Raw genomic sequence first — 15,260 nt, forward strand, 5'->3', positions numbered from 1 at the left:
GCGGGGGCAGCTCCTGCTGCTGCGTGCACCTCAGCAGAGTTCCAGGGGGCAAATGCCCCCCACATCTGTGCCTGGGGCAGAGGCAGCTGCTGTTGCAGGCTGGACTCTGCCCCCCGCTGCCACTGCCCCAAGAGCCACGCGATACCAGGTGGACAGGGGACAGACACAAGCAGGCAGATGCAGACACACACGCGTGCAGATGCAGACATGCACACCCCACCCCCCAGCAAGTAAGTGTGTGGGAGAGGAAGGGCGAGGGTGGGGGCCAGATCGGGAATGCTAGGGGAAAGTAAGCGGTGCCCCTCTGCAGGCCTCACATGCACCGCCCAGCCAGAGCGGCGGGAGGGGGGCGGTAGGGACAGCAGCGGCCACCACGTGCAAGCCCCTGCCCCACCCTGGGTGGCTGGCGCGTGTGCAGTCTGCAGAGGGGCACCGCTGCCCTCGCCCCTGCTCCTGGGAGTGGGCATAGAGAGCGAGCTGAAGTGGGGGGTGGGGAGGTGCCGTGGTGTGCTGCGTGGGGCCAGTGGCGCCTCGTGCATCCCTCCCCCTGGTAAGAAGCAAAGTATGGGAAGGGGCCAGGGGAGACACCGCCACCATGCCCCAGGGCGTGCTCCGCCCCGCCCACCTGCCCACCCATACATACCCCCTAGGACCTGTCTGACTACCCTGGGGGGTATGCATACCCCCAGTTGACAACCCCTGCTATAGATCATTGCTGTTGATATTCAACCATCTTGGGTTTTTTCGTTGCTCACCTTAATTTTTAACCCTTAAGAACAGAACTCCAGGAAGAGGCTTTGACAACAAGCTATTTTTCCATGCTGAGCCAGCAGATGAACTGCACCGTTTCAGATCCCATTTTGGAGGCAATTCCAACCACTTATGATTTTTCAGCTGTTATTCCTCTAAATGGTTCTGAGCTGTGCACAGCAACAAGAAGGGCCATCTGTACTGAGTCAAAGGTTCTTTGTTTCAGAAGTACTTCACTATATACAGCTCCCATATCATCAAATATTAGGCTTAGAAAAAACTGTACGTTACCTACAGGTTAACTGCAGCTGTCTGCTCAACTCTGCCTATATCCCTGCTCTTGGCAGAAAACCTCTCTGAAAGACAACGTCCCCAATGCTGATGATTGCCAAGAAACGTATTAGAAAATAAAAATGGAACAATGTTCCTGCATAGCTGAGACACCAGTCCCTGGATACTGTACTCTTCAGTGACAGGACTTGCCCTCGATTTGCTCAGTGTATAAAGATTTCCTAGAGTTTGAGACTGTCTGTTCTTAATGCTTGCTGAAGCAAGCAGAGATACCTAGCATTTTCCACACACAGCTGTCCCCAGTACAGAATTAAGTTAAGCAATGGTAGGGTTATCCCACAGGAAAGTCACGTAGCTCCCAAACAGTGCATGCCAAGAGTTAAAGCCTAGCAAACTGTTCTATATCTGGAACCGGACTGATCAGGACATTGTAAATGAAGGTTTTTTGTTAGCTCCTTCACTGAAAGTCAAAGTAAAATTCCAATCAAAGCAGGTGCCTAAACGAATGAAAAATATGAGGAAAGCATGCCAAAGACTACATTAAAAAGTGCTGGTTTCAGATGGTTTGAGGGTTATCTTCTGGATCCCAGAGACCTTCTAACATAATACAGCTTGTACAGTTTTGGCCATGTCTAATAGGAGAAAATGTACAGTATGACAGGGAGCCTGAGCCAAACCCTCAACTGGGACAAACTGATCCAGCTCCACTGACTGCACAGGATCAATTTTACCCTGGCTGCTGGCTTTTGGTTTTTAAGTAGAGGAAAATGGGTTTCACATTCATTTTCATTGTTTGTTTGGTTTTTTTTTTTTAAATGTGACTGCTTACAAAATCCAGGTATCAGACATCTTGAGGATTGATACTGCTGCGCCCCTGACTTTATATCCAGTCCCATTCCACGTTAAAATCCAGATGCTTTACGGTGAGAACATAGAACACAGACTAAGACAGTTAGCTTCTTACTGGACAACGTGCTTATTTCAACACCCTCCCATTAAGCAGTTGTTAAGAAATTAGTATTACCTGTGCTGTCACCTCTGGATTTGCAGCGTGCTGTGGACTTGACGTCGCACCACATTTGAGCCTGAGCTTTGCCACCAGTTGCTCAAAGTCTTTAACATCTGTGAAACGAAAAGCTCTTTTTCCTTTGATGCTAATGCTGACTCCTCTGTTAGCTGGATCAGCTTTATCCACACCTACAACCTAAGGAGACAAGAACACACAAATTAGTTGTCCCATCCTTTTACCTGATTTTGTCAGCCTGAGTTGAGGACAGAAAACAGCAAGTGTACGTAATTAAGAAAGCTCTCCCCCTCGCTATCACCAATGACAATACGGATAAAATTAGACCACTACCCAAGCAGAATTAATACTGTGGGAATGTTTAAGCCCATTATCATGAAGCACAAGATAAATTACCTCCATCATAAAAACCAATCATTACTGGGGCAAAGACTTTCAAGAGATGAGCACATTGAATACCGAGCACATCTGAATATCTAGTCCCCTGTGACTGCTGAAACTGGTGCATCTAACACTGTGATTTGAATTCAGTCAGACTCTGGCTCTTGAAAATAATCAAGTGAAACAGGTTGGACAGGAAAGGCCCTCCGCTGAGAATACCCTGCTGAAGACATCTGTCACAGCAAGCAACAGCTGGAGCAGATCTTAACTGACATGTCGGAATGGTTATGGGTTACAACCATTAATACATTTTAATAATGGAGTGCTTTTGGGGAATAACGTATCAGCAAGACAACTGTTAATCACTACGCTGACTCCCGCTGCTGAGTGTTTAATACCACTGCAAGGGAAGAATAAAGATTACCAACAAAAATGAAGCAACTCTGCAATGATGTAAAACAATGTTAAGGGCCTGAAAATCTGAAAAAGCAAAATCTGATTCTGTAACTCTAAATGTTAGGCTCTGGAATTACAGTTGGTAAGAGTCCCTGTTCTACCAAAACCAAATCACATGAACTACAATATCTAAACAACTATTCTCCAACCATTTGGGTTGGTCTAATAAAAGATATCAAATTTACGCAAGGAACCTTGTCTGCCTATGTCCTTAGACTAACATGGCTACAACCTACACCCCTAAAAAAGGTATGCCGCACTTATACCCGTTCCAGCCCACTGAAGTCCGTTGAGCTGCACTAGAAGTTGGCTTGCATCGGTGTATATCGTGGCCTTTAGACTTCCATCTCAAGTGAAAAACATGCTCTGACAACATACAGCAGGCAGCAGGGCAAAACCTCAATGGTATCAGCTGTCCTAGCTCCATTACTTGGAATAACAATACACACCAAATGAAGGTCTGCCCCATCCCATCTAGTATCCCATATACTGTATATGCATATGAGGAAGCAAGTATGAGCGTCACAAGAATGTGTGCCAACATCTTCATAATTTCCAAGGACAGTTATTTTAAAAAGTGTATTTGATACTGGTGCAAGGTGGTCAACAGTAGGGTGACCAAAATGTGCCAATCTACCAAATATGTGCAGCATAGGCAGAGACAGGAGAGTTTTTCTATGCGCTGCTCCACAAATACGTTTTGTTTATCATAAGGCAATCACAGCCAATGCATAATGTAATCGTCTCTATTACCTTACGGTCCTTACCTGTCCGAGGAGGTGTGTAATGGTAGACAGATATTTATTCGCTAATCTCCTGTTATATAATCCTCTGAACAAGTGGCACCAATCAGATTTATGCTGGCAAACTAAAGGGGATAGACAGCAGGACCTACCTCCGGTGCTTCAGACACCTGCCCCCTCTGACACTTTACTTTTGACTCATCTCACATTTTAAAGGAAGACGCTCTGATTAAGTATGAACAGGGAGACTCATGCAAGATAAGATATTGGTGATCCCCTGCTCAACTAAAAAGCAGAGAGAATGTGTCAGAAGTCCTGGGACAGAAATGTGAAGGGGTTTTTTTGTACATCAGGTTTAGTTTAAGGACAGTTGATATTGGCAGGGATGAAACTATACAAATTAAAACAAACACAAATTGCATCTATTTCCTAATGAGATGCTTGACCAAGAGAAAAGTGAATGGCTATGGCTATGGTTATGTAATACTGAAAGACTTCTAATTTGTGTAGAATAACTGGCTCTGACCACAATTTGCACTACCTCTCTTAGAGGAATGATCACACTGCACAGGTTGCCATCTTGGCTGGCAAAGCAGATGTAGTTCTCTGAAATGCACATTTTCCCCAGGGTGCTGAAATGGCAGAATGGAACCCATAAGAAGCATTCATGCACTTCCTGCAAGGTCTCTTCTTTGGGTAGCCTAAAGAACGCACTGAACTGCTCGCTGTGGGCTCGGCTCTCCAGACCTCTAAAACAGGATGAAAGGGAACAAGGGATTCAAAGTTGTAATTAATTCTTATATCACTTTACATTTAAAGCTGAACTGCCTTGGGAAAGGACTACTGTACAAAAGTTAAATGGCACGTTTTCTAACACTAAGAGTCCAGAGTGGTACTAAATAAAGTTCTGAACACCCTCATTTCCCAAAGAGCCCAGTGTGTTTAGCACACTGCAAGATCAGGCCCTTGAATTCACACTTAAGCAAGTATTTAAGCATATGCTTAAATCCATCCCTCTTCAACAAAGCACTTACGTACGCACTTCATTCAAAATAGGTGCCTAACTCTAGATCTCAGAACTCTTTACAGGCACTAAACGGGCAAAAACATTTTTTTGCAGAAACGGGCACTAAATCAGATAGGGGGGGAAATGCCTTCTAAAAACCCAAATATGTTCTGGTTTCTGATGCCTCATAATAAACCAATCAAGCTTAAACATGTTTTGGCTTGACAGAGGGTTAAGGAACTAGAAACACAGCGTGTTAGAAGCATCTGCCACAGGATTATTATTCACACAAATGCCGCCAGAAACAGTGCTGGCAGGAGGGCTACATCCAACTCCAGCACTGCCACCAAACCAAAATGTCAATTACCTACAAAATACACACCTAGAACAAGTGTAATCGTTGGTGTAATAAACACCTACGGAGGGAGAATTATTATTAAGGGTGTCAGGGGCTATAGCTAGGGGCTGATCAAATTAAATTAAGAGAAGAAAAATATTAAGCTAACAGATTTATGGAACTCCTGGACTGCTATCTAAAGCAGCAAAACTGGAAGTGAGAGTTGAAAAGGCAGGATACCTAACAATCATGTAACGATCTGGGGAAACACACCTTTCACCAAGGCATATTTTATATCTGAAACTCCCATGTTCCCCAAAACAATTAAACGAGTAAGGAAAACCAGGCCCCAGGGCACTGCTGATTTTAAATCACCCCTTGCCAATGATATGTCGCCTTTCTGTTTGCTATCCAATTAACACGTTAAAAACTGGTTTCCTTCTCCCTCCTTTGCCAACAGGCTTGTTTCAGTGACATGAGGGATTCCAATTTCCTATTCCTACTTCTTACTAAAACCACACTTTAAAAAAATTCACTTCATTGCAATCTTGTTCAGAAAATATTTCAGGTCCTTTAATACAATTCTTATCTAGAGTAAGTAACCCCTCCTGAGATGGTTACATGGTAGATGAGGGGATATAAAACCAACGATGATATCTCTTTATGGCAAAGAACAAAACAATAAAATATCAGAAGTATTAAGTAGGCTTCTCAGAGGGAACAAATCAAGGAGTTCAGCAGCTTTAGTAAAATGAAAATACTAAATAATACTGTATTTTTTCTGTTCTAAATCTCTTCTATTTCTTTGCAAAAAAATAATAAAGTCTTCAATTACAATCAATTCTGGTTTGCAAAACGTGGAAGGATTTTATAAACCCAGACTGGAAACCAACTGATTAGCTTTAATGATGCACAAGATACTCATTAAGATGCCCTCAGAAAAAAATTAGGTTTAATCATACAAAATTGTTATTTCAGGGCCTCTCCAGTAGAAGGGCTTCTAAAAAATTAAAAACTGGCTCACGGTTATTTGTAATAATATACCCACTGGGCCAGACTTTGCATTCAATACCACTTACACAAATCTGAAAACCTCCACTGGTTTACTGCAGATGATCCAAATTTATACTTGCTTAGCATACCAAAATTTGGCTCTGTCTAGCTCAGGGGTGGTAAACCAGCAGTACGAGTGCCACAGTTGGCACAGGCAGCCTGTGTGTGTGACATGTGGCAGATGGGGGAGGGGACAGGTAGCACAGCAGCAGACAGGGCAAGAAGCAGAAAGCAGAGCCACAGATCAGGCAGAGGAATGGAAGTGGAGCAGCACTGGGGGAGGGTGTGGGGCTAATTTGTGGCATGTCTGCCAGGAAGAATGGCCCCACTGATCTAGTTAATCCTATATTGGGATGCAATGCAAGAGAATGAAGACTAGCACAAGACATTTCTCCTCCACAAATCATAATGAAGACAGTCAGCTCCCCTATTTACTTGGATACTTCTTTCTGGGTAAATAACACATTGTGTTCAGGTCCATCTTAAGGAAGGAGATCCCTGCACTTACAGATTAAATATGCAAGAAGTAAAAGTCTACTTAATTCCTGCTCTGCCACGTATTTTGAACAGCATTTTTGTTCATTCAGTTATCCATGGAGAAGCAGTACAGAGGTACATGAGACAAGTCTTTGCAAATCAAGCTTCTCTCTCTCAATCATGGTAATATCATTTCTTCTGCCAAATAACAGTAAATTGTAGAACCCTGCATCATTTCATTCCTGAAGTTTAACAAGGCACTTGAGCAAGAGAGATAAGTGTCTACAAAGCTGTTACCGCAAAGCCCTTGGGACTCCCTTACCTATACCTTAGAACTGTACTGTGAACAGAGAGGATGCACTACAAAATAAATTACCTCTTAGTGATTTGCAGGGGATCATGGAGGATTTGGTCACTTTCAAAAGTCTCCTTGTCAAAAAGTCTTCTAACGGTGTAGTTTGCCAGCTGCTCCATGAGCAGAAATGTCTCATTAATGTGCAAAAACATGGAAAAGTAGTGATCCTCCCCATGGGAGCGCACGTGAATGCTCTCCGTCAGGATCACATTGGAGGTCTTTTCAAGTCTCGAGATTTCATCCCAGGAGATAATGAGTTTTACTGAAAAACAGGTTTATAAACAGTGTACATAATTTATCATTATAGCCTATTACACATCTTCCCTTAGTTTAAGGGAACATATACATGGTCAACAGCAATAATAAAATGTAATGAAACAGAGCAGTAAAATTACTATTCATCAGGCAGTTTAATCATGGCTGAAAGCACTACAGCAAGCCATTGAACAACCTTCACTGTAATTCTCATTTCAGACAAAAAAGTGGTTTTTGTGCTGGAAAAGAGAAAATTGTTTTGATCCAGGTCAGTGTTCTTGCTTACTTTTTAACAGACAGGCCCAATAGCAGTAGCTTCCTGCACTAAAATACTTGTATGGCTTGCAATTGTTCTTTTCACTTAATGCAAAACACATTCTACATACCACAAGAAAATTAAATATGCAGTTTGTAAGGGCCAGATTACAAATAACTCCTCCTCATGCTGAACAGTACCACCCTCCACAAGTATTTCACTGGGTGCAGTGGGACTACTTGCTCTGGTTAAATACTACTGCCACCGGTAAGGGTAATAATCTACCCCTACAGCAGAAGCAGGGCAGGGTGGCACATTACAGATGAAGAGGCACGAGCATTAGTAGCTACAGCCTGCTTCATCAGATGCCATGAATGGACTGCTGCCATAGCATCTGACAAAGTAGACCTCTGAAAGATCATGCCTCTCTCAATGAACGTTAGCCATGCTAGTCTATAAAGGTGCCATCCTTGTCTGTCTTCTGCTCAACTGTGGGCTATCTCAATCTAGCTCTAAGTATTTGATGACGCTGTTTTATTGCCTAGTCCTGAAAGGTACTGTCCACTGCCTTCCAAGTGCTGAATACAAGCAACTGCTATCGACTTCAGTGGGAACTGAGGGCATTCAGTTCCTTGCAATTACCACTTGCAAAACCAAAGACTACTAAAACTACTGCTGCTGCTAATACAAAGCCAGAGACTATCTTTTAAGATGCTCTAAAGGAAATTTGCCAAGCTAGAATTTTATGGAGAGAAAAAATCAAAGAGCACCATGTAAGTAAATACTAAATTAGGCTCGCTAATCTTTGTTCCAACTGAAACTGCAAAATTGCCAAACTATGTCACACAGGCTGCTTTGTTTTAATGCACTTAGATTCATAGATGCTAGGGTTGGAAGGAACCTCAAAGGATCATTGAGTCTGACCCCCTGCCAGTGGCAGGAAAAAGCTGAATTAAGACTTCATCAAGCAAGCCCACCATTTATATCTAACAGGCTTGGTATCTTTCTGATACACCTTAATGCCTCCTGTTAGCAATGGTGAAATACATGTATATTTTCATTACATTTATCCATTTATAAGGCTATGCAACTTTCTTCCCATTTTCGAGTTGGAATGTTGCATATTTATTATTCACTGAACTCAATACATTTGCTGGAGCAAAGTGAATTTACTCACTAGAGTTATGCATAAATATCACCATTGTACAATCTATCTTTTTGGGAAGTTATTTTTAAGTCTGCATGCAAGAGAGGACCTAAATCACAAGTCTCATGGACTGAATTAATGAACTTGTACAGCTTGAGCTAAAAATGCATGCTCTGCAGCAGAGAATTATAACAGACCTACATTTTCTGTGAAGTGGAGACAAAGATATGCAACACAAACTGACTAGAGGGTTATATATGCAAATATATGCATAGAAAAAAGACAGCAGAAAAAAGGCACTGGTTTTGAACCTCAATTCTCACATTATGAAATATGTGAAGAAATATATCAACATTTAATCTCTAAAGGCTGAATTTGAAATTGCTTCATATCTGAAGAATGGTAAACAAAATGCTGATAAGTCATTGGGGCTGACTTACTTTCTGCTCCCAACAAAAAGGAATAAAAGCTAAAGAAGTTGGTACTGAGATAAAGCCACCCCTGACAGGGCACTCGTCCTCTCCAGTAACTGCATGAGTAATAGGTCACCAACTTCTCCTGCTCTGGCAATCCAAAACACTTTTCAAATTTCAGAAGAGCTTCCCGGAATTTCTCAGGATCTTCTTCTTTTACGAATGAACCCTTCCCCTCTTCAGCAATCAAGCCCTAGAAGTAAAATAAAACAAGCAAAAAAATCAACTGATCAAAAAGAAATGTCTGTCTAGCCGGGCAATGTAATTAAAGATCTTATGTAAAAGCTCAGGGGGAGGAGGAGTGGGATATTCTATTTTCCATCCATTTTAAACAGTTACTTAAGGCCAATGGATATTTTATTTACCGGCAGCAACATAATTTCTCTTAGCATTTTTTAATAGGGTAGAATAGTTTCATCCCACTTGACTGCTCCTATTTAACTCAAATGCACAATCTGTTGAAAAGCATTAGACTGACAGTGCTGCCCCCCTTGCCCTAGAAAGGGAGTGTTTCCAATATGTTTCTGAAGAGCAAGTCAGAAAAAGTTAACTGTATTAGCTATGCAGCCTGCATGCTACTTACTCTGATCTTTCCCTGTACAAAGCTAGTAATGTCTTCATTTGAATCAAATACAGACAAGGTCTTCATAACATTGTGCTCCAACCAGTCCCAGTGTTCTGTTATTTCTTCTCTGCTGGCTCCTGATGGAAAGAACAAGTGTACAGGACTTGTGATATAAAATTAATCAAACAAAGATACCAACGCCCTGGTCCACAAGGAACTTGGGCAAAATGCAAGTGCTGAAGTCTAGAAGTGCTACCTTCTAATGCAGTAGGACTGAAGTGTACAAACTTAAGTTTCCACCAATAAAATTCCCCAAAAACCTAGAGTTCTGTTTTCACGTGTGCCCAGATGTTGTCAATAGCAAACAGGCTGGTTCCCATTTCACATCTTCACTCCCCCTCATGGTCCACAGAATAAGTATTCCTACATCTATATCCCCTGATGGGCCTGATCCCAGGTATCTCCACATGGATGAGTGTTGTACCCATTAAACTAGTCATGCTCTCTCTCTCCCCAACTCTAACCCTGTGGATCTTCCATGCCTTTCTGGACCCTGGTACCACTCCAATATGGGCAGAGTGCTCCCACCCCAGAGTAGCCAGATGGTTAGGGCACACTCCCAGGAAGAGAGAGGTCTGGATCTGAAACCCTTCATGCAGAGAAGGGAGGCTTAAGACTCCCAGAGCCTCGGCAACTGATCTATCAATACGTTATTGTACAGAAGGGGAGGGAGGAGGAACTGACATCAACTGTGTTTTGGAAGAAAGGAGTAATGCCTCCTCTGGTTTCAAATGAAATAGCCTAAGCACTTAACTCCAGGACAAATCCCAAGCACAGGTACTCTTTCCATGCAACACAGTGAGGGGTCTAAGCCTTGGAAATGAGAGGCAGTTAAGAGAAACTGTCCTCTTCAACATTAGCTCTCGAGGCAGTTCCTCTTACAGTGTGCTAGCTATTACGAATCCTATTCTGAGGTGCCTTCCTTCCCCTTTCCGGACTGTATACAGGGCACACACCCCTAACTCACGGCCATGAACTCCTCTCTGGGGGCAGAGGGCCTAGAAGTTGGGCACTGCAACACTCAGTTTTGCAAGGCCCAAGGCTCTCTGAGGCCCTACTTGCACCGATGTGGGGGACAGTAGCTTTACTGTACGTCGCAACACTAGCAAGAAAAAACAAGTGGTACCAATGAGGTTTTGAAGTAGAGTAAAGCCATCTCTTTGACAAACACACAATATTGGTAAAGACCTCTTATTACACTGTAGGGCTTGTTTACCACTTCCTTGTACTCAACATGGTTACTCACATTTTGCCCTTGCATTGAAGATCAGCAATCATTATGTTCCTAAACATGCTAAAGCTCTGTTGACCCTAGTTTAAGGACAAAGTCACTTCCATCCACACAACTGAAGTCCCATCTCTGCCGTGAAATGAAACCATGTCAGGACTGTCATGTGCAAAAAAGGGTTCCACAATGCTAAAGAAACCTTATCCCATTTAAAATATAGAAAGTGTGTGGGAGCTAATGCCCGTGGTAGGAAACACTGCCTCAGACTCATGCAGACTACATGATCCTTGAAATATCTTCTGGCACACCCAGGAGCACTCGTCTCATTGTTGGACTTCCTGCAACTTCAGTGTAGTGGAATAAGAAGTGCTTTCCTCCCTTTCTTTCCAGGAGGATGAATAATTTAAGAAACTTTCTTGTAAAGGTATTTTAGACAGAAACAAACTGTATAATCCAAGGTCAGGCTGATCATCCAAATTATAATGACATTTAAATGCAATAACTAACTGGCCGATTTACCTTCATTGTTTCGTTTCCTACACAGTGCTATTTTAGGGCAAATGCCTACCCACCCGGATCTCCTTGGTTTTGGTTTTAGAGCACTGTCATGTGCTATATTCATCAGGGCTGTCCAACCTCTATGTGGCTGGGGGCTGCACGTGGCACCAGCTGCAGGCCCTCGGACATCCACTGTGCGCAGCCATGTTCTACCTCCCGCAACTGCTGCCAGGTGGGAGAGCTCCTTTATTTGCCCTGCTTGCTACCAGGCAGCTGAGTTCCCCCTGTCCTTGCCACTCATGGAAGCCCATTCCCCGCCAACCCCCATCACTTCCCAAATGCCCTCCCCTACTCCACAGTCCCACACAAGCAGCCTGAGGCTCCCACAGCTGGTGCTACTGTCTAGGCAGCAAGCTTACCAGGCCACCCCGACCTGGCTGCCTTGCCTTGCCTGCCCCAGCCATCACCACACAAGTGGGAGCAATGAAGCGAATGGTGGCCAGGCAGGAGCCTGTGGTCCACACACTAACCCCTTGCAGGCTGGATGCTGCCTACAGTCCCCTAGTTGGACAGCCCTGTGCTATATAAATAGATGTCATAGCAACTTTAGAGCCAAGAGAAAAAAAAAACTTGCTGAAACACTGCACTTTCCAGCAAGGTATTTTGATTACTACTTTACATTGCAGAAGAAAACTTAGCTGCTAGCTAGAACTTGGATGTGTGAAATGTCAGAGGGCCAAACTCAAAATAGATTATGATAATGCTTCAAAACTAGGCATTTTTCTACACCCCATGAAGAATTTTGCCAGTGGTAACAGTTAATAAAGTACAGTCGTCATAGTAATGAAATAAAGATGGTGTTTATAAAACAGCAGCAAAAGGAATGCATCCAAGAGCACCGAGATAAAGTCAAGAGATGGGTGGTAATTCCTTGAGCTGACTAAGGATTAATACAGCAAATTTAGCTAAGTAGATGCTACAGAATAAAAGGCTACAAGTTTTCATACTCCACAGCAGGGGTAGGCAACCCCCAGCATGCGTGTGTGGCACACAAAGACATTTTGTTTGGTATGCATGCCTCGGGTCGGATGACGGGGGAGCCGGCAGCAACCCGATCCTTGTTGTGGCCGTGCAGTCCCAGCCCCTTCCCTGCTGTCTGCTCGGAAACGTGTGTGCACCTGCCAGCAATGAGCCAAGCCAGGGCTCCGGAGACCCTGGTACAGCTGCTTGCAGCCTCCCTGCTGCCTGCTGCAAGCAGCCTGGGCTTTGTGACAGGTAGCAGGGGCCTACCCAGAGCCCGGGCTGGCTGTGGCAGGCAGCCGGGAGGCTACAAGCAGCTGCACCACTGTCTGTGGAGCCCCAAGTCAGCTCGTTGCTACCAGTGGATGCATGCACGCCTAAGACCAGACAGCAAGGAACAGGCCAGAGCTGTGCCGCCACAACAAAGATTGGGCCCTTCACAGCTCCCACACCACCTGCCCCTGGCATGCTAACATCTTACAAATCGAGGTTGAGGATTTTTTTTTGGCACTCTACTCAAAAATGTTGCTGACCCTTGCTCTACACAAATTCTTTCTCCGGTCTCACAGGCCTCGAGAGCCTGTAGCTGCCTTTACTACAGTCCTTCATCTCCTTGTATCTTGCTCAATCTCCTTCCACCTTGTCACATCTTCACCTATCCCCCCAGATCAATTTTTCTGTTATTGTCCCATTGCTGCCTTGGTCCACCTCGAGGTCTCTACGGAAATTACTTAGAAATAAACAAGACTAAAACACCCAAGTACCAACATTGCCTTAAGGCTGTATCATCTTCATTTTGCTTTAAGAGACCGATTTCCACAGGTTTATCTGCATCTACATTGAGATTGAGTAGAAATTGCTCTAAATCAGTGCTTCTCAACCTCTGCAGGGACAGGACACCCCTCCACTTCAGTGCTACCCCCAATTAAGGGGTACCCCTTCAGTACTACCCCTTAATTGGTGCCACCCTCAATTAAGAAGCAAATGTCAAGGCTGCCTCAGCTTCCCTCAGTGCTGCCTCCAGATTAAATTGCCTCATGCATCTCTTACACTGCCAGTCCAGAGGGGCTGTGGCATGAGCACATGGTACTACTACTTTAGGGCTGTGACCAACCTAAAGGTGGTAGGAGCTGCCTTGTAGTGGGCAGCCCTCCCTGGTCTGGCCCTTCCCATGCTCCTCCTGGAAATAGAGTCGGCCACGTGGAACTGTCCCACGTACCTCTGTTTCCAGGGACCGTGGGAAGGGCTGTATCAGGTAGGGCAGCTCCTGCCTGCTTTAGGCTGATCACAACCATAATGCAGCATGAGTATGTGCAGGGCAGTTTTACCCAGATGTCGAAGCAATGGCAACGTTTGTGTCATTGCACCTCTGAAGGGGACTCGCAGCACCCCAGGGTGCTGTTGAAAACCACTGATTTAAGTAAATTTAAGGAGAAATAGATAGAGCCCATCTAATAGTTTCAGTAGCATTTAAGAAGAGTGGAAATAGATGTCAGGAGTAATAAACAGCAATAAAAGGGCAACATCATTTTCTATCACTCTGTGCATTAAATCAAGCATTCAAGATTTTAAGGCCCAGGTAGACTACCCAAAGTGTGAGATTTTCAAGTGTCTAAAAGGTTTCGGCAGACAGAAACCAAATCTTAAATCACTTAAGGCCTTTCAAAAATTCCAGCTTTTGAGACTATTCGATGTGGCGATTCTCTTGGCACTAACATCTGATACTACTGAAAAGCAACATGTAAAGAAAAGTGGACAGGAATATCAGAAACAGTTCTTATTGCTTCGCCAAACGGACCAGAAGTGTGAATATGCATGCAGCCTCTTTGTGGGTGGGTGCACAAGGTGAGGAGCTAGAAATCATAAGACATATTTCTGTCTTGGGCACTGACATACTGACTGGTTTTGTAGAAGGCACTCAACTTCGTTAAGTTTCAGATCCTTAAAATCTGTAAAAATGAGATAAACACATACTTCACAAGAGTGGCCCATGTTTTATACATGCGCCATGGCAAAACGCTCTAAATGTCTTACACTATAAATGCGCACATGCAGTCGCTTTTATCCAAGTATAAACTTATGTATTAATGTAAGCCAGAAAGTATAATGAACACTGTGCAGAAGTTCAATTATATTCAAAGGAGAGCTAAGCTATAAAGTGAGCTGCCAATTCCACCAGGTATCTGCAAAGCTATCATGCTACTTTTTGCATTTATAGATATTTAGGATAATTATGTATTTGCATAACAATATGACCAAGGAAAAGTGAGTGTGCATGTTTACACAGACTAAGAACTCAGTCCTGCAGCTACAAGTGAATAGTTTTCCTTCTAGCAACACAGGATAGTCAGAGGATATGTTCTAATGATTATATTACAAGACTTGCAGAATCAGTCATTTTCCAAGGTATGTACTGTGAAGCACTGTATACCCCTGTTGAAGCGTAAGTAAATAAAAGGGAAGGGTTCCAATTAAGCAAGTGTCTAATGAACAAACATACCAACTAGGTGTTTTCTATACACATTTTCTTAACATTTCAAGTCTTCCTTAAAATCTATTCTTTCTTGGGGAGCAAGTATTGGCACCTGTCCTTTTAGAAATGTTTCAGCAGTTGCTAAACTTCAATAAATATACATAACGTGAATAAAGCAATGCTTTCCCTATTAAGTGGCTCTGCGAGCTTTCCTGCTTTCACTTCCCGATAGGTGCATTAGAACTGTTTGTCCAATTCCCCGTATGTTTATTCTTGGTTTGACTTCCTGAAACATGAGCATTGTCTTTTAAATAAAATATAAGCACACCCTTTCCCTTTCATATCCACGAGCGCTCTGTCATACCACTCATCAAAACACCAGGAACATGGGTACTCTGCTTTGTTCCTGCTG

The 15,260-nt window shown here is 43.5% G+C and overlaps 2 protein-coding genes across 2 annotated transcripts in view; one reads left to right on the forward strand and one right to left on the reverse strand.

Moving 5' to 3' along the window:
- The window catches only part of LOC112548358 (neuronal PAS domain-containing protein 2-like), a 61,709-nt gene that overhangs the window by 34,566 nt on the left and 11,883 nt on the right, over positions 1-15,260 (forward strand). The gene's annotated exons all lie outside the window — the stretch shown is intronic.
- TBC1D8B (TBC1 domain family member 8B) overlaps positions 1-15,260 on the reverse strand; it is a 41,894-nt gene that overhangs the window by 19,260 nt on the left and 7,374 nt on the right. Inside the window, exons 2-6 of the mRNA XM_025193908.1 lie at positions 9,588-9,706; positions 8,972-9,197; positions 6,895-7,135; positions 4,187-4,394; positions 2,066-2,245 (exon numbers count right to left, since the gene is read on the reverse strand). Of these exons, the coding sequence (XP_025049693.1) occupies positions 2,066-2,245; positions 4,187-4,394; positions 6,895-7,135; positions 8,972-9,197; positions 9,588-9,706 (974 nt within the window). The remainder of the gene's footprint in view (positions 1-2,065; positions 2,246-4,186; positions 4,395-6,894; positions 7,136-8,971; positions 9,198-9,587; positions 9,707-15,260) is intronic.

The sequence above is a fragment of the Alligator sinensis genome, unplaced genomic scaffold (genome assembly GCF_000455745.1).
Source record: "Alligator sinensis unplaced genomic scaffold, ASM45574v1 scaffold438_1, whole genome shotgun sequence".
Taxonomy (NCBI): Eukaryota; Metazoa; Chordata; order Crocodylia; family Alligatoridae; genus Alligator; species Alligator sinensis.